Source organism: Leiobunum rupestre, chromosome 9 (genome assembly GCF_980474605.1).
Source record: "Leiobunum rupestre chromosome 9, qqLeiRupe1.1.hap1, whole genome shotgun sequence".
In the NCBI taxonomy this organism is placed as follows: domain Eukaryota; kingdom Metazoa; phylum Arthropoda; class Arachnida; order Opiliones; family Sclerosomatidae; genus Leiobunum; species Leiobunum rupestre.
Window position 1 is genome coordinate 34,603,084 of NC_143392.1, and position 15,179 is coordinate 34,618,262.

The window sequence follows — 15,179 nt, forward strand, 5'->3', positions numbered from 1 at the left end:
ACTCGGCACTCAAGCCTAAAACGTAGGGACTCGGCACTCAAGCCTAAAACGTAGGGACTCGGCACTCAAGCCTAAAACGTAGGGACTCGGCACTCAAGCCTAAAACGTAGGGACTCGGCACTCAAGCCTAAAACGTAGGGACTCGGCACTCAAGCCTAAAACGTAGGGACTCGGCACTCAAGCCTAAAACGTAGGGACTCGGCACTCAAGCCTAAAACGTAGGGACTCGGCACTCAAGCCTAAAACGTAGGGACTCAGCACTCAAGCCTAAAACGTAGGGACTCGGCACTCAAGCCTAAAACGTAGGGACTCGGCACTCAAGCCTAAAACGTAGGGACTCGGCACTCAAGCCTAAAACGTAGGGACTCGGCACTCAAGCCTAAAACGTAGGGACTCGGCACTCAAGCCTAAAACGTAGGGACTCGGCACTCAAGCCTAAAACGTAGGGACTCGGCACTCAAGCCTAAAACGTAGGGACTCGGCACTCAAGCCTAAAACGTAGGGACTCGGCACTCAAGCCTAAAACGTAGGGACTCGGCACTCAAGCCTAAAACGTAGGGACTCGGCACTCAAGCCTAAAACGTAGGGACTCGGCACTCAAGCCTAAAACGTAGGGACTCGGCACTCAAGCCTAAAACGTAGGGACTCGGCACTCAAGCCTAAAACGTAGGGACTCGGCACTCAAGCCTAAAACGTAGGGACTCGGCACTTAAGCCTAAAACGTAGGGACTCGGCACTCAAGCCTAAAACGTAGGGACTCTGCACTCAAGCCTAAAACGTAGGGACTCTGCACTCAAGCCTAAAACGTAGGGACTCAGCACTCAAGCCTAAAACGTAGGGACTCAGCACTCAAGCCTAAAACGTAGGGACTCAGCACTCAAGCCTAAAACGTAGGGACTCTGCACTCAAGCCTAAAACGTAGGGACTCAGCACTCAAGCTTACAAATTACTCTCTTAATTCCCCAAACGTTGTCCGTCCAATCATTAGTCATTGCATAGCTAGTTAAGTAATCCATGATCTTTGATTCTTTGGATATATATTATTTTAAAACAGGGTTGCCGTTTTTTTTTTAAAGTAGAAGTGGATGTTGTTATTTTAAATTTTTTATTTTAATTTCGAAATTATTTTTTAAAGAATTTTTAGTGTTTGTAGTAGACAATACATTTAAACTAATCTATTATTATTACTTAAGATAAAATTATTTTATTGCCTGCCTTTGGTAGTGGTGACGGGTGATTTTTGGGCAGGGACCATGAATATTTCATTAGGTTTTTAATTTTATTTTTTACTATAAATGTTTTAATTGAAAATATTTACTGATGGTTAAAAAAAAATATTTTTAAAATGGTAAATATTGTGAAGAGACCAAAGGTACATTTATCAGCTCAATATTTATATTTAAACTCGGGCGTATTCGAATGGAAATACTAGTTCGTAATAGATCTACCATCGGAAACGTAAGTAAAAGTTGTATCTCCTTTCTAGCCTCGAGGTATCGCTAAATTAATTGTAATCAAAACTAGATTTGTTTCCGTAATGAATTTCGATTTCATTAATTACGACTTGATTCTTGCAAATTCCTTTTGGGGTAACAGATAAAGTAAACCTCGTAAGATTGCAAACGTAGCTTAATAGCGTACAAACTGTTTATCACACGCCTTGTCTCTAAGCGTTTTTTTAGAGCTAGCTTAACCCGTCTACACTAATTAATCACGTGAAGGTTCCATTAATTTGAACGGTAGAGAAAAATTTTGAAGTATACAACGAAATGGCCCAAGTTAAAGGCCTAGGTTTTCTTCTGCCTGTCCCCCTTTAAATTAACTTAGTGGAGCACAAATACCCTGGTGGTAGGCCAACCACTGAACATGTTGGCCTAATTTAAAGGGGGACAGGCAGAAGAAAACCTAGGCCTATAAGACGACATTTTTACACGCTCTTCATTACATATTAGATTTTGCGTACAATTTAGCCTTAGGGTTAATCGGGACTACTTACTTAAAAAAGTCTACCCGGCTCTTTAGAATTCTAAAGTTATTATTGGGTAAAAAAACTCCCAGGTTCAAAAAACTAGCCTCGGTGGCCAACGCGTAAGTTGCTTTTAAAAGAAAATAGTTTTTGACTGAAATGATTATCTGATGCTTACAGGAACCTCGAGCATCCAGCAACGCCATGCTCCGAACTAACGTGACGTTCGCTTACTCTCCGAACTACGCCTTCATCTTCCCCTTCGAAGAGAACTTCAACAAAGATGCTTGGCGAGATTGGATGGAGCGCCACTGGCAACTGGTCGTCTACCTTGGGATCGTCTATTTGGTGGGAATCTTCGGGGGCCGGCACTTCATGCAGAAAAGACCCCGCTACGAACTCCGCAACGCCCTGGCCGCCTGGAACGCCACCCTGGCCGTCTTCAGCATCATGGGGACCTTGAGGACCGTGCCCGAGTTCGTGCACGTCCTGACCAACTACGGCTTCCATTTCTCCGTCTGCAACCGTAGCTACGCCGACTTCAACCCGATCAGCGGTTTCTGGGGTTGCATGTTCGTCTTGTCCAAAGTGCCCGAGTTCTTCGACACCGCCTTCATCATTTTGCGCAAGCAGAAACTTATCTTCCTGCACTGGTACCACCATCTGGCCACCGCCACCTTCCTCTGGTACGGCTACACCGACCATTCCTCGACCGCGAGGTGGATCATAGTCATGAATTACAGGTACGACTAGCAGGGACGTCCTTGGGTAAAATCAATCCACCCTGAACTTCCAACCACCTCCTAGCATTCCCGTATTGGGTCTCCTGTTAATTTCTTCGTTACCATTTTACTAAATGTCTTTTTTCATCTGTTGGCACAGCGTACATTCGGTGATGTACACGTACTACGCCTTCCGCGCCTTGAAGTACCGCGTCCCCAAATGGATCTCCATGTTCATCACAATGTTCCAGATCAGTCAGATGGTAGCGGGTTCCGTCGTCTTCGGCTACGTCTTTTACGTCAGTATTAACAACTACCAATGCGACATCAAGAAGAATTTGGCCAACCTATCCATGGCGATCTACGTCTCTTACTTCATCCTTTTCCTCAACTTCTTCATCCAAGCTTACGTCAAACGTCACGACAGAGAAAAATTGGCCAAGAGCCAAGCCGTCAACGGTACCGTATCCAACGGCCATCTTTACCAAACCAACGGCCATTCGCAAACCAATGGCAAGAAAATCGACTAGAACTTATTCAGTTATCTTAGAAAATTTTACTAATGTACTTTACAAAATAGTAATTTCTAAATATTTTCTACTACCGAACCGAAGTATTATACCCATCTGTTAATAGTGCAAAACGTAACTACGTATTATTTCCGATTTCCCAGAGAAATTCCAAAAGCTGCTTTTTTATTGTTGAGGGAGTACTTTTCATTTTTCGCGGGTTCTCTCGTAGGTGGCTCCACCTATCTGAAGAGCAAGGAACGTTTTATTAGTCACTCGCATAATTCTTGTTATTTCAGCGAATCATTTGTCAAAGGTGTGATTTTAGTTTTGAACCGCGAATTTTGATACGCTATACAATGGACTTTTTTTTGTAAGATGTTATTACGCAAAAATTAAGGTTTTAAAAATAAAATTTGATTACATAAAAACTGATTCTCTTTTTAGATTACATACCTGTTTAAATATAATGTTATTATTGTACATGGCTTAATATTTGACGGTTAAGAATAGAAGAATTATGCATGGAGATCTTTTAAACTATATTTCAGATTTAAAACCCGGAGCTTTCGAACTCCTGGCTCTTTTTCAATTAATTATCCTATATTTAAACTCCTTCTCAACGTACCAGTAATTAATTAATGTTCATTTTTATACCCTGTTTTTTCATATTCACAAGATTATATACATATTAAATTAAAAATGTGATTTTATTAATATTCATACAATTGATATTTAATGTTCTTATAAATATGAACATTAATTTAACGTTTGTGTGATAGATATAAATTAAACGTTTGTGTGATAGATGTAAATTTAATGTTCATAATTTAACGTAAATATAATGACAAATTTTAGGTTTTTATAATACGGATATATCATTTTGACTTAAATATTGAAAAATTTTACTTGTTCATGTAATATGGAAATAAATTTTACTTGTTCAAGTTTTACGTTAATATATTTTTGACTTAAATTTTACATCCATGTAATATTGACATAAATGTTACGTTCATAATATTGACATAAATTTCACGTTCATAATATTAATTGACATACATTTCACGTTCATAATATTGACATAAATTTTAAGTTTATACTATTGACCAAAATTGTACCGTCATATAATATTGACATAAATTTTATGTTCATATTAATATTGTACTTTCATATAATATTCGTATAAATTTTACTTGTTCATTTAATATTCGTATAAATTTTACATTCATATAATATTGTCAAATTTTAGGTTTTTATAATACGGATATATAATTTTGACTTTATAATATTGAAAAATTTTACTTGTTCATGTAATATGGAAATAAATTTTACATTCATATAATATTAATAAGTTTTACATTTATATAATATTGACAAATTTTAGGTTTTTATAATACAGATATATAATTTTTACTTTATAATATCGAAAAATTTTACTTGTTCATGTAATATGGAAAAATTTTACTTGTTCATGTAATATGGAAATAAATTTTACGTTCATATAATATTGACCATAATTTTACATTCAAATAATATTGATATAAATTTTACATTCATATAATATTGACATAAATTTTAAGTTGGTTATATTGACCAAAATTGTACTTTCATATAATATTGACATAAATTTTATGTTCATATTAATATTGCTATTAAATAAATATTAAAGTTAAAACAATTTTCATATTAATACGAACATTTTATTAATAATTGTTATTTAATAAAACTAATTTAATGACAAATTACAATTAATATTAAATAAATATTAAAATTAAAATAATGCTTATATTATTAATACAAACATTTTACTAATAATCAAGTATTAAGCATTAATAAAATTAATTTCAATCAAATAATAATTAGTAAAACATGGTTTACAGCAATCTAAAAAAATTAAGTGATTGTACCTTTGAAATCCAATTAACAAATAATGCAAATCGAAAAATCTGGCACGGTTCATATGGTCTCTATAGACTTTCTAGTGTATTGAGCTTAACCTCAATCTGAACCCTTTAAAATTAATAACGCAAACGTCCTATCCCCAAGGACTAATCCATTGTTTTATTTTTATATAAGCTTGATTTTTCATAGCGAGTCATTTAAGCGTACTAGGATCTAGGAAGTGGTGGCGATATATGTAACAGGTTAAGCACGACCCACAAAACGGGTAGGCCGGACGGGTACAGCGAGTCGAGTCAGCGCGCGATCAACCGACGCTTGCACACCCTCTACACTTGCTTCTAACGCGGGCTTATCCTGTCTATTATAATCTGAAGAACTTTAAGGCGCTTGGATTGGTTAGAAGTTTAGATTAGGAAAGCGGTCGCGGCGACATCTGGTAACGGAATCTTGAACTCCTTCCCACGCGTGAAATATCGTTAACCGTCCGCCGCCAGGCAGTGGTCATTACGCCAGCGACAGCCTGGCTCGGCCCGAGCGATAGCGTGTTAAAAAGCCCAGATTTATTACAAATTATAACGCTAATAATATTAATTAAATTAACGTCGTTTATTAATAATAGGTGGCAGTAGTTATGTTGGAAAAATACGGCGTTTTATATAACTCTTAAAAAACGGAACACGAATTTAAAGTGGAACGAAAAAAGGAAATAAAAGTTATTTCTTAGTAGCGAATCTAGATGAGATTAATGGTAGTGGATTAAGTAAACAACATTAAAACATCCTGGTGTTCAAAAATGGCTGTTACAGAGTATCTGTGAGTCGTCTAATTAGGTAAGTTATTGGTTTTATATAAATAGTATTATCGATATTCATTATCGCTTAGTGTCAATATTACTAACCGTAGTGGTTCTTTGGGAGGTCAATACCACGCCTGTCATCCTAACAAAAGCAAGAATAACGAGCGGTTCATTTATAATCTTGGCAAAAGTGTGGTACGTGATTTTGCTTTTAATTTTTATTTTATACTTCTTAACTGTAATTCACAACTTGTATCAGTAAGTAAATAATTAAATAAATCAAAATGCTTGTCGTGTCGTCCCACTAATAAAGCAACCAAAAATTATAAAGCCCCATATTTGGTGAGCCGTCGCCTAAAGGCAAAACCCAAATAACACGATATACGATTTTAAACACGAGTTATTTAAATTATATAATGAATTCCGATACGAGCGGATTTTAATGCCAATATTAGGCAAAATATTAATTTTTTTATACAACGCAATCTGGAATATTATTTCAAATAATCAAAATAATATCTTTCAAAATGCCCGACAAAACCGTTACGTGGTTTTCGCTTTCAGACGATGCTTTCAAAACTACAGAGGCGTTAAATTAGAGAAACAATTTATATAGCCACCGCTAGGAAGCTAAGTTTAAATCATATCCGTTAGCGTGAAAAAATCCAAGCAGTTGAGATTTATCTTTGGAGTTGTTGTATTTTGATGAAAATATCGTGTCTGTAAGGCATCGGGGAAAATGCAACCCTTTCACTGGCGAACAACCAGTTTTTCCACCTCGATGAAATGTTATTGACACTCTTCCGAGAGAGAGGAGTTTGAACAAACTTTATAACGCCGCGGTGCGAAGTGACGTGGGGAAGTTCAGTAGGATGCGTTACCTCTGCCCTTACCAGATAGTATGGACGACTAATTCGTTCGTTTCCCCCAACCTTCCAACGAACTATCTGGTAACTTTTTCGCCAAAGCGGCACCTGTGGAAACACTTTATTGGGTAAATAGGTGAAACTATAAAGTCTAGGGGGGCTGAAAAGATGGTAGTCACGTTATTTTGTGGAGAACTGCAGCGCCATCTATCCTAAGTAATACGAACTATTATTAATTTTATTTTGCTAATGGTGGTTTACATTTTGATCGATTCCTCTAAATTATCTATTTATTATTATTAATTAAAACATTTTGTAATAGAAAAGTGTAAGTTAATTAGCTGTCTACAGTATCTGGAAGGAATTTATTTTTTTCTTTACCGTCGCACTATGAACACGAGTTACCGAATCGAAGTTGGCTGTGAAAAGGTAGTCACGTAAATTTGTTTTCCCATTTTAACAAGTTGGTTAAGACCAAATTTACTTTACAGTAAATACTATAAAGTATATTTAACCCCTTTTTACATTCGTATTATTAGTATGAAACACGATAGATCGTACAAATTGTGGTTACCAAGGATGCCATGATTTATCAATTTTTATAATATTTACCAAAGATGCCATGATTTACCAATTTTTATATTATTTACCAAAGATGGCATGATTTACCAATTTTGATATTATTTACCAAAGATGTCATGATTTACCAATTTTTATAATATTTACCAAAGATGCCATGATTTACCAATTTTTATAATATTTACCAAAGATGCCATGATTTACCAATTTTTATAATATTTACCAAGGATGCCATGATTTATCAATTTTTATAATATTTACCAAAGATGCCATGATTTACCAATTTTTATATTATTTACCAAAGATGCCATGATTTACCAATTTTGATATTATTTACCAAAGATGTCATGATTTACCAATTTTTATAATATTTACCAAAGATGCCATGATTTACCAATTTTTATAATATTTACCAAAGATGCCATGATTTACCAATTTTTATAATATTCACCAAAGATTCCATGATTTACCAATTTTTATAATATTTACCAAAGATGCCATTATTTACCAATTTTTATATTATTTACCAAAGATGCCATGATTTACCAATTTTTATAATATTCACCAAAGATGCCATGATTTACCAATTTTTATAATATTTACCAAAGATGCCATGATTTACCAATTTTTATAATATTCACCAAAGATTCCATGATTTACCAATTTTTATATTATTTACCAAAGATGACATGATTTACCAATTTTTATAATATTTACCAAAGATGCCATGATTTACCAATTTTTATAATATTTACCAAAGATGCCATGATTTACCAATTTTTATAATATTTACCAAAGATGCCATGATTTACCAATTTTTATAATATTCACCAAAGATTCCATGATTTACCAATTTTTATATTATTTACCAAAGATGACATGATTTACCAATTTTTATAATATTTACCAAAGATGCCATGATTTACCAATTTTTATATTATTTACCAAAGATGCCATGATTTACCAATTTTTATAATATTTACCAAAGATGCCATGATTTACCAATTTTTATAATATTTACCAAGGATGCCATGATTTATCAATTTTTATAATATTTACCAAAGATGCCATGATTTACCAATTTTTATAATATTTACCAAAGATGCCATGATTTACCAATTTTTATATTATTTACCAAAGATGACATGATTTACCAATTTTTATAATATTCACCAAAGATTCCATGATTTACCAATTTTTATATTATTTACCAAAGATGACATGATTTACCAATTTTTATAATATTTACCAAGGATGCCATGATTTATCAATTTTTATAATATTTACCAAAGATGCCATGATTTACCAATTTTTATATTATTTACCAAAGATGCCATGATTTACCAATTTTTATAATATTCACCAAAGATTCCACGATTTACCAATTTTTATATTATATACCAAAGATGCCATGATTTACCAATTTTTATAAAATTTACTAAAGATGCCGTGATTTACCAATTTTTAAATTATTTACCAAAGGTGCCATGATTTACGAATTTTTATAAAATTTACCAAAGATTCCATAATTTACCAATTTTTATAATATTTACCAAAGATGCCCCAATTTTTTCGATTCTTAGTAATTTGGGAAATAAACTTGAATTTTTAAGATTTCCCGATTTTATTTTGTCAAAGCCATGGTTTAGATTTTTTTATACTGCTGATTATCAAAGTTTTCCGAAGATTTATTTCGATTCACAGTGATTTTATAATTTCGAAAATAATTTTGGTTTTTTAAGATTTCCATGAAAGATTTCCCGATTGTTTATTCTCGGAGCCTTGATTTAATATTTCCACGACTTCTAAAGATTTCTTTCGATTCCCAAGATTTTATGATTCCGAAAATAATCCTTTTAAGACTTCCATAAAAGATTTCCAGGGTTCTTACTGATTATAAAATTACCAACGATTTCCTTGATTTTTTACGGATTACCTAAGATTTGCCCGATTTCTAAAAATTCTGCCGATTTTCAGTGACTCTATGGTCTCCAAAATAATATTGGGTGTTTAAGATTTCCCGTTCTTTGGTCGAAGCCATTGTTTCATAATTTTTTAGTGATTACGAAATATTTTCCCTATTCCTAATTTTTTTTTATATAATTTTGAAAATAGGCTCGAATTTTTAGATTTCCATGAAAGTTTTCCCGATTGTTGGTCCAAGCCATGATTTCCTTATTTTTTACTGTTCACCAAAGATTTCCCGGTTTTCTAAAGATTCTTTCAATTCCCAGTGATTTTATGATTTCCCAATTTTTTAACTGTTCACCAAAGATTTCCCGGTTTTCTAAAGATTCTTTCAATTCCCAGTGATTTTATGATTTCCCAATTTTTTGTCCAAGCCATGATTTCCTAATTTTTTTACTCTTTACCAAAGATTTCCCTGATTTCTAACTATTTATTTTGATTACAAATGATTTTATGACTACTAAAATAATCTTAATTTTAAAACTATTTATTTTCTATAATTTAGAAATAAAAACTCGTTTAAATTGCTTTTTTTTAAATGAAACTTTTTTTTAATAATTGATTGATTTTATTTGATTTTAAGAAATCAAGTAATCGTTTTTTTTAATCCGATTTATCGAGTGGCTGGCCCACTCGATATTTTGTTGGGTTTATGGCAAAGGGTTGCAAATTATCGAAAATTTACCGCTTTCGTGGTTATAGTTTGTCAGTTCGAATAATTTCAAGGACAGATATAAATTAATGAACAGAGTCGAATGTAGGAAAAACCGATTAGATAAAATCGGTTCGTCACATTTTTGGGCGGAATTAAATCCTAATAGAAACAAGATGTCACGTACATTAATACACACCATCCCCCGATGCATTAAATATATTTTAAATTTGAACCAATTTTCAATCATCTTGTACTTAATAAACCCAAGAGAAATTTTCTCGAAATTGAATGTTTCGAGTTACCTGGTTTTGGAAATAAGGTAGCCATGTTATTTGGAGCTAGATGGCGCCTGTATAAATTGGCACGAAATTCAAATATGACAATAGTGCGTACGCGGGTTACCACTTAAAATTAAAATTTCTTAATGAAACCAAAAACGTAGTTCAGAAATGATCAGTACTAATTAAAAATATAATTTTCAACCAAGTCGGTCTTAATTTAAAAAGATTATGTACATTTTAAGTTGAAAATCTACTAAAATTAGCAACTTGTGGGCCCCTTAGTGGCAAAATGAATATGGGCTATTGAGGATCTGATTTTTCCTATCGATTGCCACATCAATGACCCTTCTAAACCTTTTGGTTGATGCGTGATGTCAGATTCGGCGGCGGCGGCGGCTATTCTCAACAACACGGTACGTGATTTTAGTACCCACAAATCCCTCAGGATTGTGTGTAAAAAGCATTAGTACACTCTACCAAGAAATTTTAGCTTTGCCTTTTCGTTATAAAATAACAGAAGGTACTTAATTTATATAATTTATCAATTTGTAATAGATTTTTCCCCACCGAATCCAAAAATTAATAACTTTAGACCTTGATACTTTCAATTTCCAGGATTTTTTAATAATTCGGGACCATTGCCAGAATTTTAATTATACCGATTACCAGTATTCAAATTACTCCTATTGAAATTCTAAGCATTTTTTGATTACGTCAAAACAGTGATTATGTGAAAGAAATTTAAACCACTTGAAGCGTCATTATTTTTTAATTTTTCGTCAATAATTAATAGTTATATTTAAAGTCTTAGTATTTCCCCGTGTTAAATTTTAACTGAAATTCAGTTATATTTAAAGTTTTAGTATTTCCCCGTGTTAAATTTTAACTGAAATCGAGTTATATTTAAAGTTTTAGTATTTCCCCGTGTTAAATTTTAACCGAAATCCAGTTATATTTAAAGTTTTAGTATTTCCCCGTGTTAAATTTTAACTGAAATCCAGTTATATTTAAAGTTTTAGTATTTCCCCGTGTTAAATTTTAACTGAAATCCAGTTATATTTAAAGTTTTAGTATTTCCCCGTGTTAAATTTTAACCAAAATCCAGTTATATTTAAAGTTTTAGTATTTCCCCGTGTTAAATTTTAACTGAAATCCAGTTATATTTAAAGTTTTAGTATTTCCCCGTGTTAAATTTTAACTGAAATCCAGTTATATTTAAAGTTTTAGTATTTCCCCGTGTTAAATTTTAACTGAAATCCAGTTATATTTAAAGTTTTAGTATTTCCCCGTGTTACATTTTAACTGAAATCCAGTTATATTTAAAGTTTTAGTATTTGCCCGTCTTAAATTTTAACTGAAATCCATTTCTTGAATGAACACAAACATTCTTGATGTGCTTAAGTCATTAAGAGTTCATTAAAAGCCTCTCTTGGCCTTGGGGACTCGTGCAGGTATAATGTTTTTAATTTACTTTTCCCCGCTACAGGCGCTTTGGGTATGACGTAAACTGTACGTCACCGAACACATTAATATTAGTAATTATCTCGACTAACAAACACACGTATGCAACATATTGTCTAAGTTTATGTTATTACATCATCAATAAGTATAAAATCTTTAATATTACAAAGATAACAACATAAGTATGTAAGCATACAAAGAAAATAAATATGGTTTTTCTCAACATTTCGTATAAATAATATTTTGTTTTCCTTTACCGCGCCTAAAAATAAATACTTAAAACATTTTGCGCTAGAAAATTGCTAGTGGCTATTATTTCTGTGACGTCACTGGGCTTGGTCAAAAGCAGCAACACTTTCGGAGGCCTTAAAAGTCATCAAAAACTCTAGAAGTAATCATATTTATCACGAAATCCAATTCATTTTATAATTTTAATTATTAGCTTCGCTTTGAATTTTTCGGTTTGATTTCCCTTTTTGCTTTTTTCAAAATTTCCCTAGATATGTGAGATTTCCCTCGATTTGGCATCACCGCTTCCATCCAGCCATAGAAATAGACCATTTTTATTTGTGTATGTGCACTTAACTATATACGCGAGATTGCAAATGCTGCAAAACTTGGTGTCTCTTTCGATAAAAACAGTTACGATTTTGACTAAATGAGTTGGTTTACACAAATTTAATTTAATTTAATTTTTTTTATTTAAAATTTATATTTTAAACACCAGAGAATTAACTAATTACCACAGAAAAGCTACAACCTTTATGTCAAATTGAATTGATCAGTGCCAAAGCTCATTTTAGCATTATAGTAATCTGTGGATTTCAGAATCAATGTTACCAGAAGTAAATATAACAGCATTGAAGCGTCCATTTATGTGCCTTCCAGGCTCGATGCAGTTGGGAATATAAATATTTCTTTCTTGATGTAATAATAATAACCATAATATTCGCATTTCACTGTAATAATGTTACATCCGAAACTTATGTTGAGAAATCAGCGAGAGCAGGCAAAGGTTCATGTTTCCAGGAGCGTAGGAACCGGGGGGGGGGGGCAATGCTTGGAGGGGTAACTAATGTTATTGATCCCCTCCAACTTTTTGGTCAGTTGAAATTTTCCAAAGGCTCAAATTATCATTTCCCGCCAATTTACATAGTAGTAAAAAGTACACTTGCATTCGGAGAAGCTACGCCCCATTAAAAATTTAAAACCATTCTCCAGACCCCTTTTCGTTTCTTTTTGCCCCCTCCAACTTCTACAACGTTCCTACGCCCCTGCATGTTTCAAGCGAATAACATTAACATTAGCATCATTAATTGTTTCTAAAATATATTTGCAAAATCAGCATCAGACCATAGACAGTATATAGGGATATATACTGTCTGTGATCAGACCCAAAAGTGTGTCAGCTGTACCTTCGCGACTTTTAAAATTTCTAGTGAGACCTCGTCGCACTATAAACTACATAACCTACTAGTTGGAATAGTACAAGCAACTTTATATTTAGTCTGTAGTCTGGCGCGATTTTCACTCTTCGAATTACTCGCCCGTAGACATACGTTCTAAAACGCCTCACTGGGCGGCGCTGGAGTATCTCGATTTTGATGACGTATTCTCCGACCCCCTTCGTTTCCCCATTTTTACTTTGCGTCAAACTCTCATTAACTACTATTCCGTTCTGACACACTTTTGGTACTTGTAAAATATACATCTGGTGGTACTGATTAGTCATTTGCGTGCACCACGATGATAATAAAGAGGTATAGCCAGCACCAGAGAACGACCAGAAAACGTGCAGCTGGAACTTGTAGAAGGTTTCTCCTACAATTTCCACCTACACGTTTTCGAGAGTTGGTTTAACCTGTCTATTTACTAAATATGAATCTAAACGAAAACGAAAAGGATCCCAAAAAAAGGTTCAATCACAATGGAATAATATAATCAATTTTCTTGGAATAGGCGAAACTATAAAGATGGTAGTCACGTGACTTTGTGGAAAACTGCAGCGCCATCTATCCTAAGAAATACGAATTATTATTCATTTTCTTTTGCTAATGGCTGTTTAAACTTTGATCGTTTCATGTAAATTATCTAATTATTATTATTATTTATAACATCTGGTAATAGAAAGGTGGAAGTTTATTAGCTGTATGCAGTACCTGGAAGGAATAATTTTTTTCTTTACCGCCGCACCGCCAACTATGAACACGAGTTACCGAATCGAAATGGGCTGTGATATGGTAGTCACGTGTTTTAGTTTTCCCATTTTAACAAGTTGGCTAAGACCAAATTTACTTTATAGTTTCGCCTATTGGCCTTTGTTCCTTTAGAGCGCATTAATTCAGTTTGGATTTGGACGCGTATCGAGGAGTCCCAGTCGAGCGTGGTTTCCCAAAATAGCTGGCAATGAAGAAGGACAGGAAGAGATACACGTAGAAGCCGTAGAGGAGGGTAAAGGCCACACTGAGTCCGAAGGATACGTGGCAAGTTCCTCCGCTGAGGAGACTGTACAGACTGTACACGGAGACAGCGGTGCCCACGAACATCTGCAGGATCTGGGCCCCCGTGATAGGCATGGCGAGCCATTTGGGTATTCTATATCCGGCAGCCCGGATAGCGTAGTACAAGTACATCACCGAATGAATGACCAAGTTCATGGTGACAAACCATCGCGAGAATCCGACAAACTCGACGAATCCGTGCCAGGTGATGATCAAGGTGGCGGCGTGATGAAACCAATGGATGAAACGTAAATCTTGCTTCCTCAAGACGACGAAGGCGGTGTCCGCCAACTCGAACACTTTGGAGACGGTGAACAGGTAGCTCCAGCAAGAGTAAATTGGGTTGTAGAGGAAACCGGTACGTTGGCAAACGGAGAACCCGAAACCGTAGTTCGTCAAAACGTGCGTCAACTCCGGAAGCAGTCGTAACGATCCCAGCGTACTGAAGAGGCAAAGGGACGCGTTCCACAGCACCAACAGGATCTTCAAGCGGTACGGGGACCTATTCTTCATCCATTCCTTCCCGCCGAAAACCAGAGCCACGTACAAGACGCTGAAAGTGTACGGAAGGTGGATGACGTCGTACATTTCCTTTTGTCTTTGACTGCCGTTGAAACTACGCTCGAAATCGAAGCAGTAGGAGTAGTTGGGTGAAAACGGCATCGACTCCATTCCGGCGAGTGCGATTGAGTTGCAAAGAAGCGACTGTGAAAAACGCGACCGTTCGACGCGATGAGCTACCCGGAAATGCGCGTCCGTAGCGACACTTTACACCAGATGCCAGATCCTTCATTTAAATTTATTTAAAAGTTCTTTTGGCCCTTTGACTTTGACGGATAAATTTCCTTTCCAATCCCTCCTGGGAACAGGCAAGGAATACAAAAAAGGCTTATATTTCTCCGTTGACCCTGAACATTTCTCTTCATATTTTTGGCTCTATAATAATCAGCTACGCTAATACACTTGGCACCAC

The 15,179-nt window shown here is 34.6% G+C and overlaps 1 protein-coding gene and 1 pseudogene across 1 annotated transcript; one reads left to right on the top strand and one right to left on the bottom strand.

Moving 5' to 3' along the window:
• Positions 1–1,243: 1,243 nt before the first annotated feature.
• Positions 1,244–3,615, top strand: LOC149927235 (very long chain fatty acid elongase 6-like). Its single transcript, XM_090159197.1, has 3 exons — positions 1,244–1,458; positions 2,147–2,709; positions 2,849–3,615. The coding sequence occupies exons 1-3, from the start codon at positions 1,420–1,422 to the stop codon at positions 3,216–3,218; spliced, it is 972 nt and encodes a 323-aa protein (XP_090015323.1). The 5' UTR covers positions 1,244–1,419; the 3' UTR covers positions 3,219–3,615.
• Positions 3,616–13,781: 10,166 nt separating this feature from the next.
• Positions 13,782–14,937, bottom strand: LOC149927236 (very long chain fatty acid elongase 6 pseudogene; annotated as a pseudogene).
• Positions 14,938–15,179: the final 242 nt, after the last annotated feature.

Coding starts and splice junctions, on each gene's coding strand:
- LOC149927235 (XM_090159197.1), top strand. CDS start 1,420: ATGGAAATACTAGTTCGTAATAGATCTACCATCGGAAAC. Junction 1,459..2,146: donor ATAGATCTACCATCGGAAAC/GTAAGTAAAAGT, acceptor TGATGCTTACAG/GAACCTCGAGCATCCAGCAA. Junction 2,710..2,848: donor ATCATAGTCATGAATTACAG/GTACGACTAGCA, acceptor CTGTTGGCACAG/CGTACATTCGGTGATGTACA.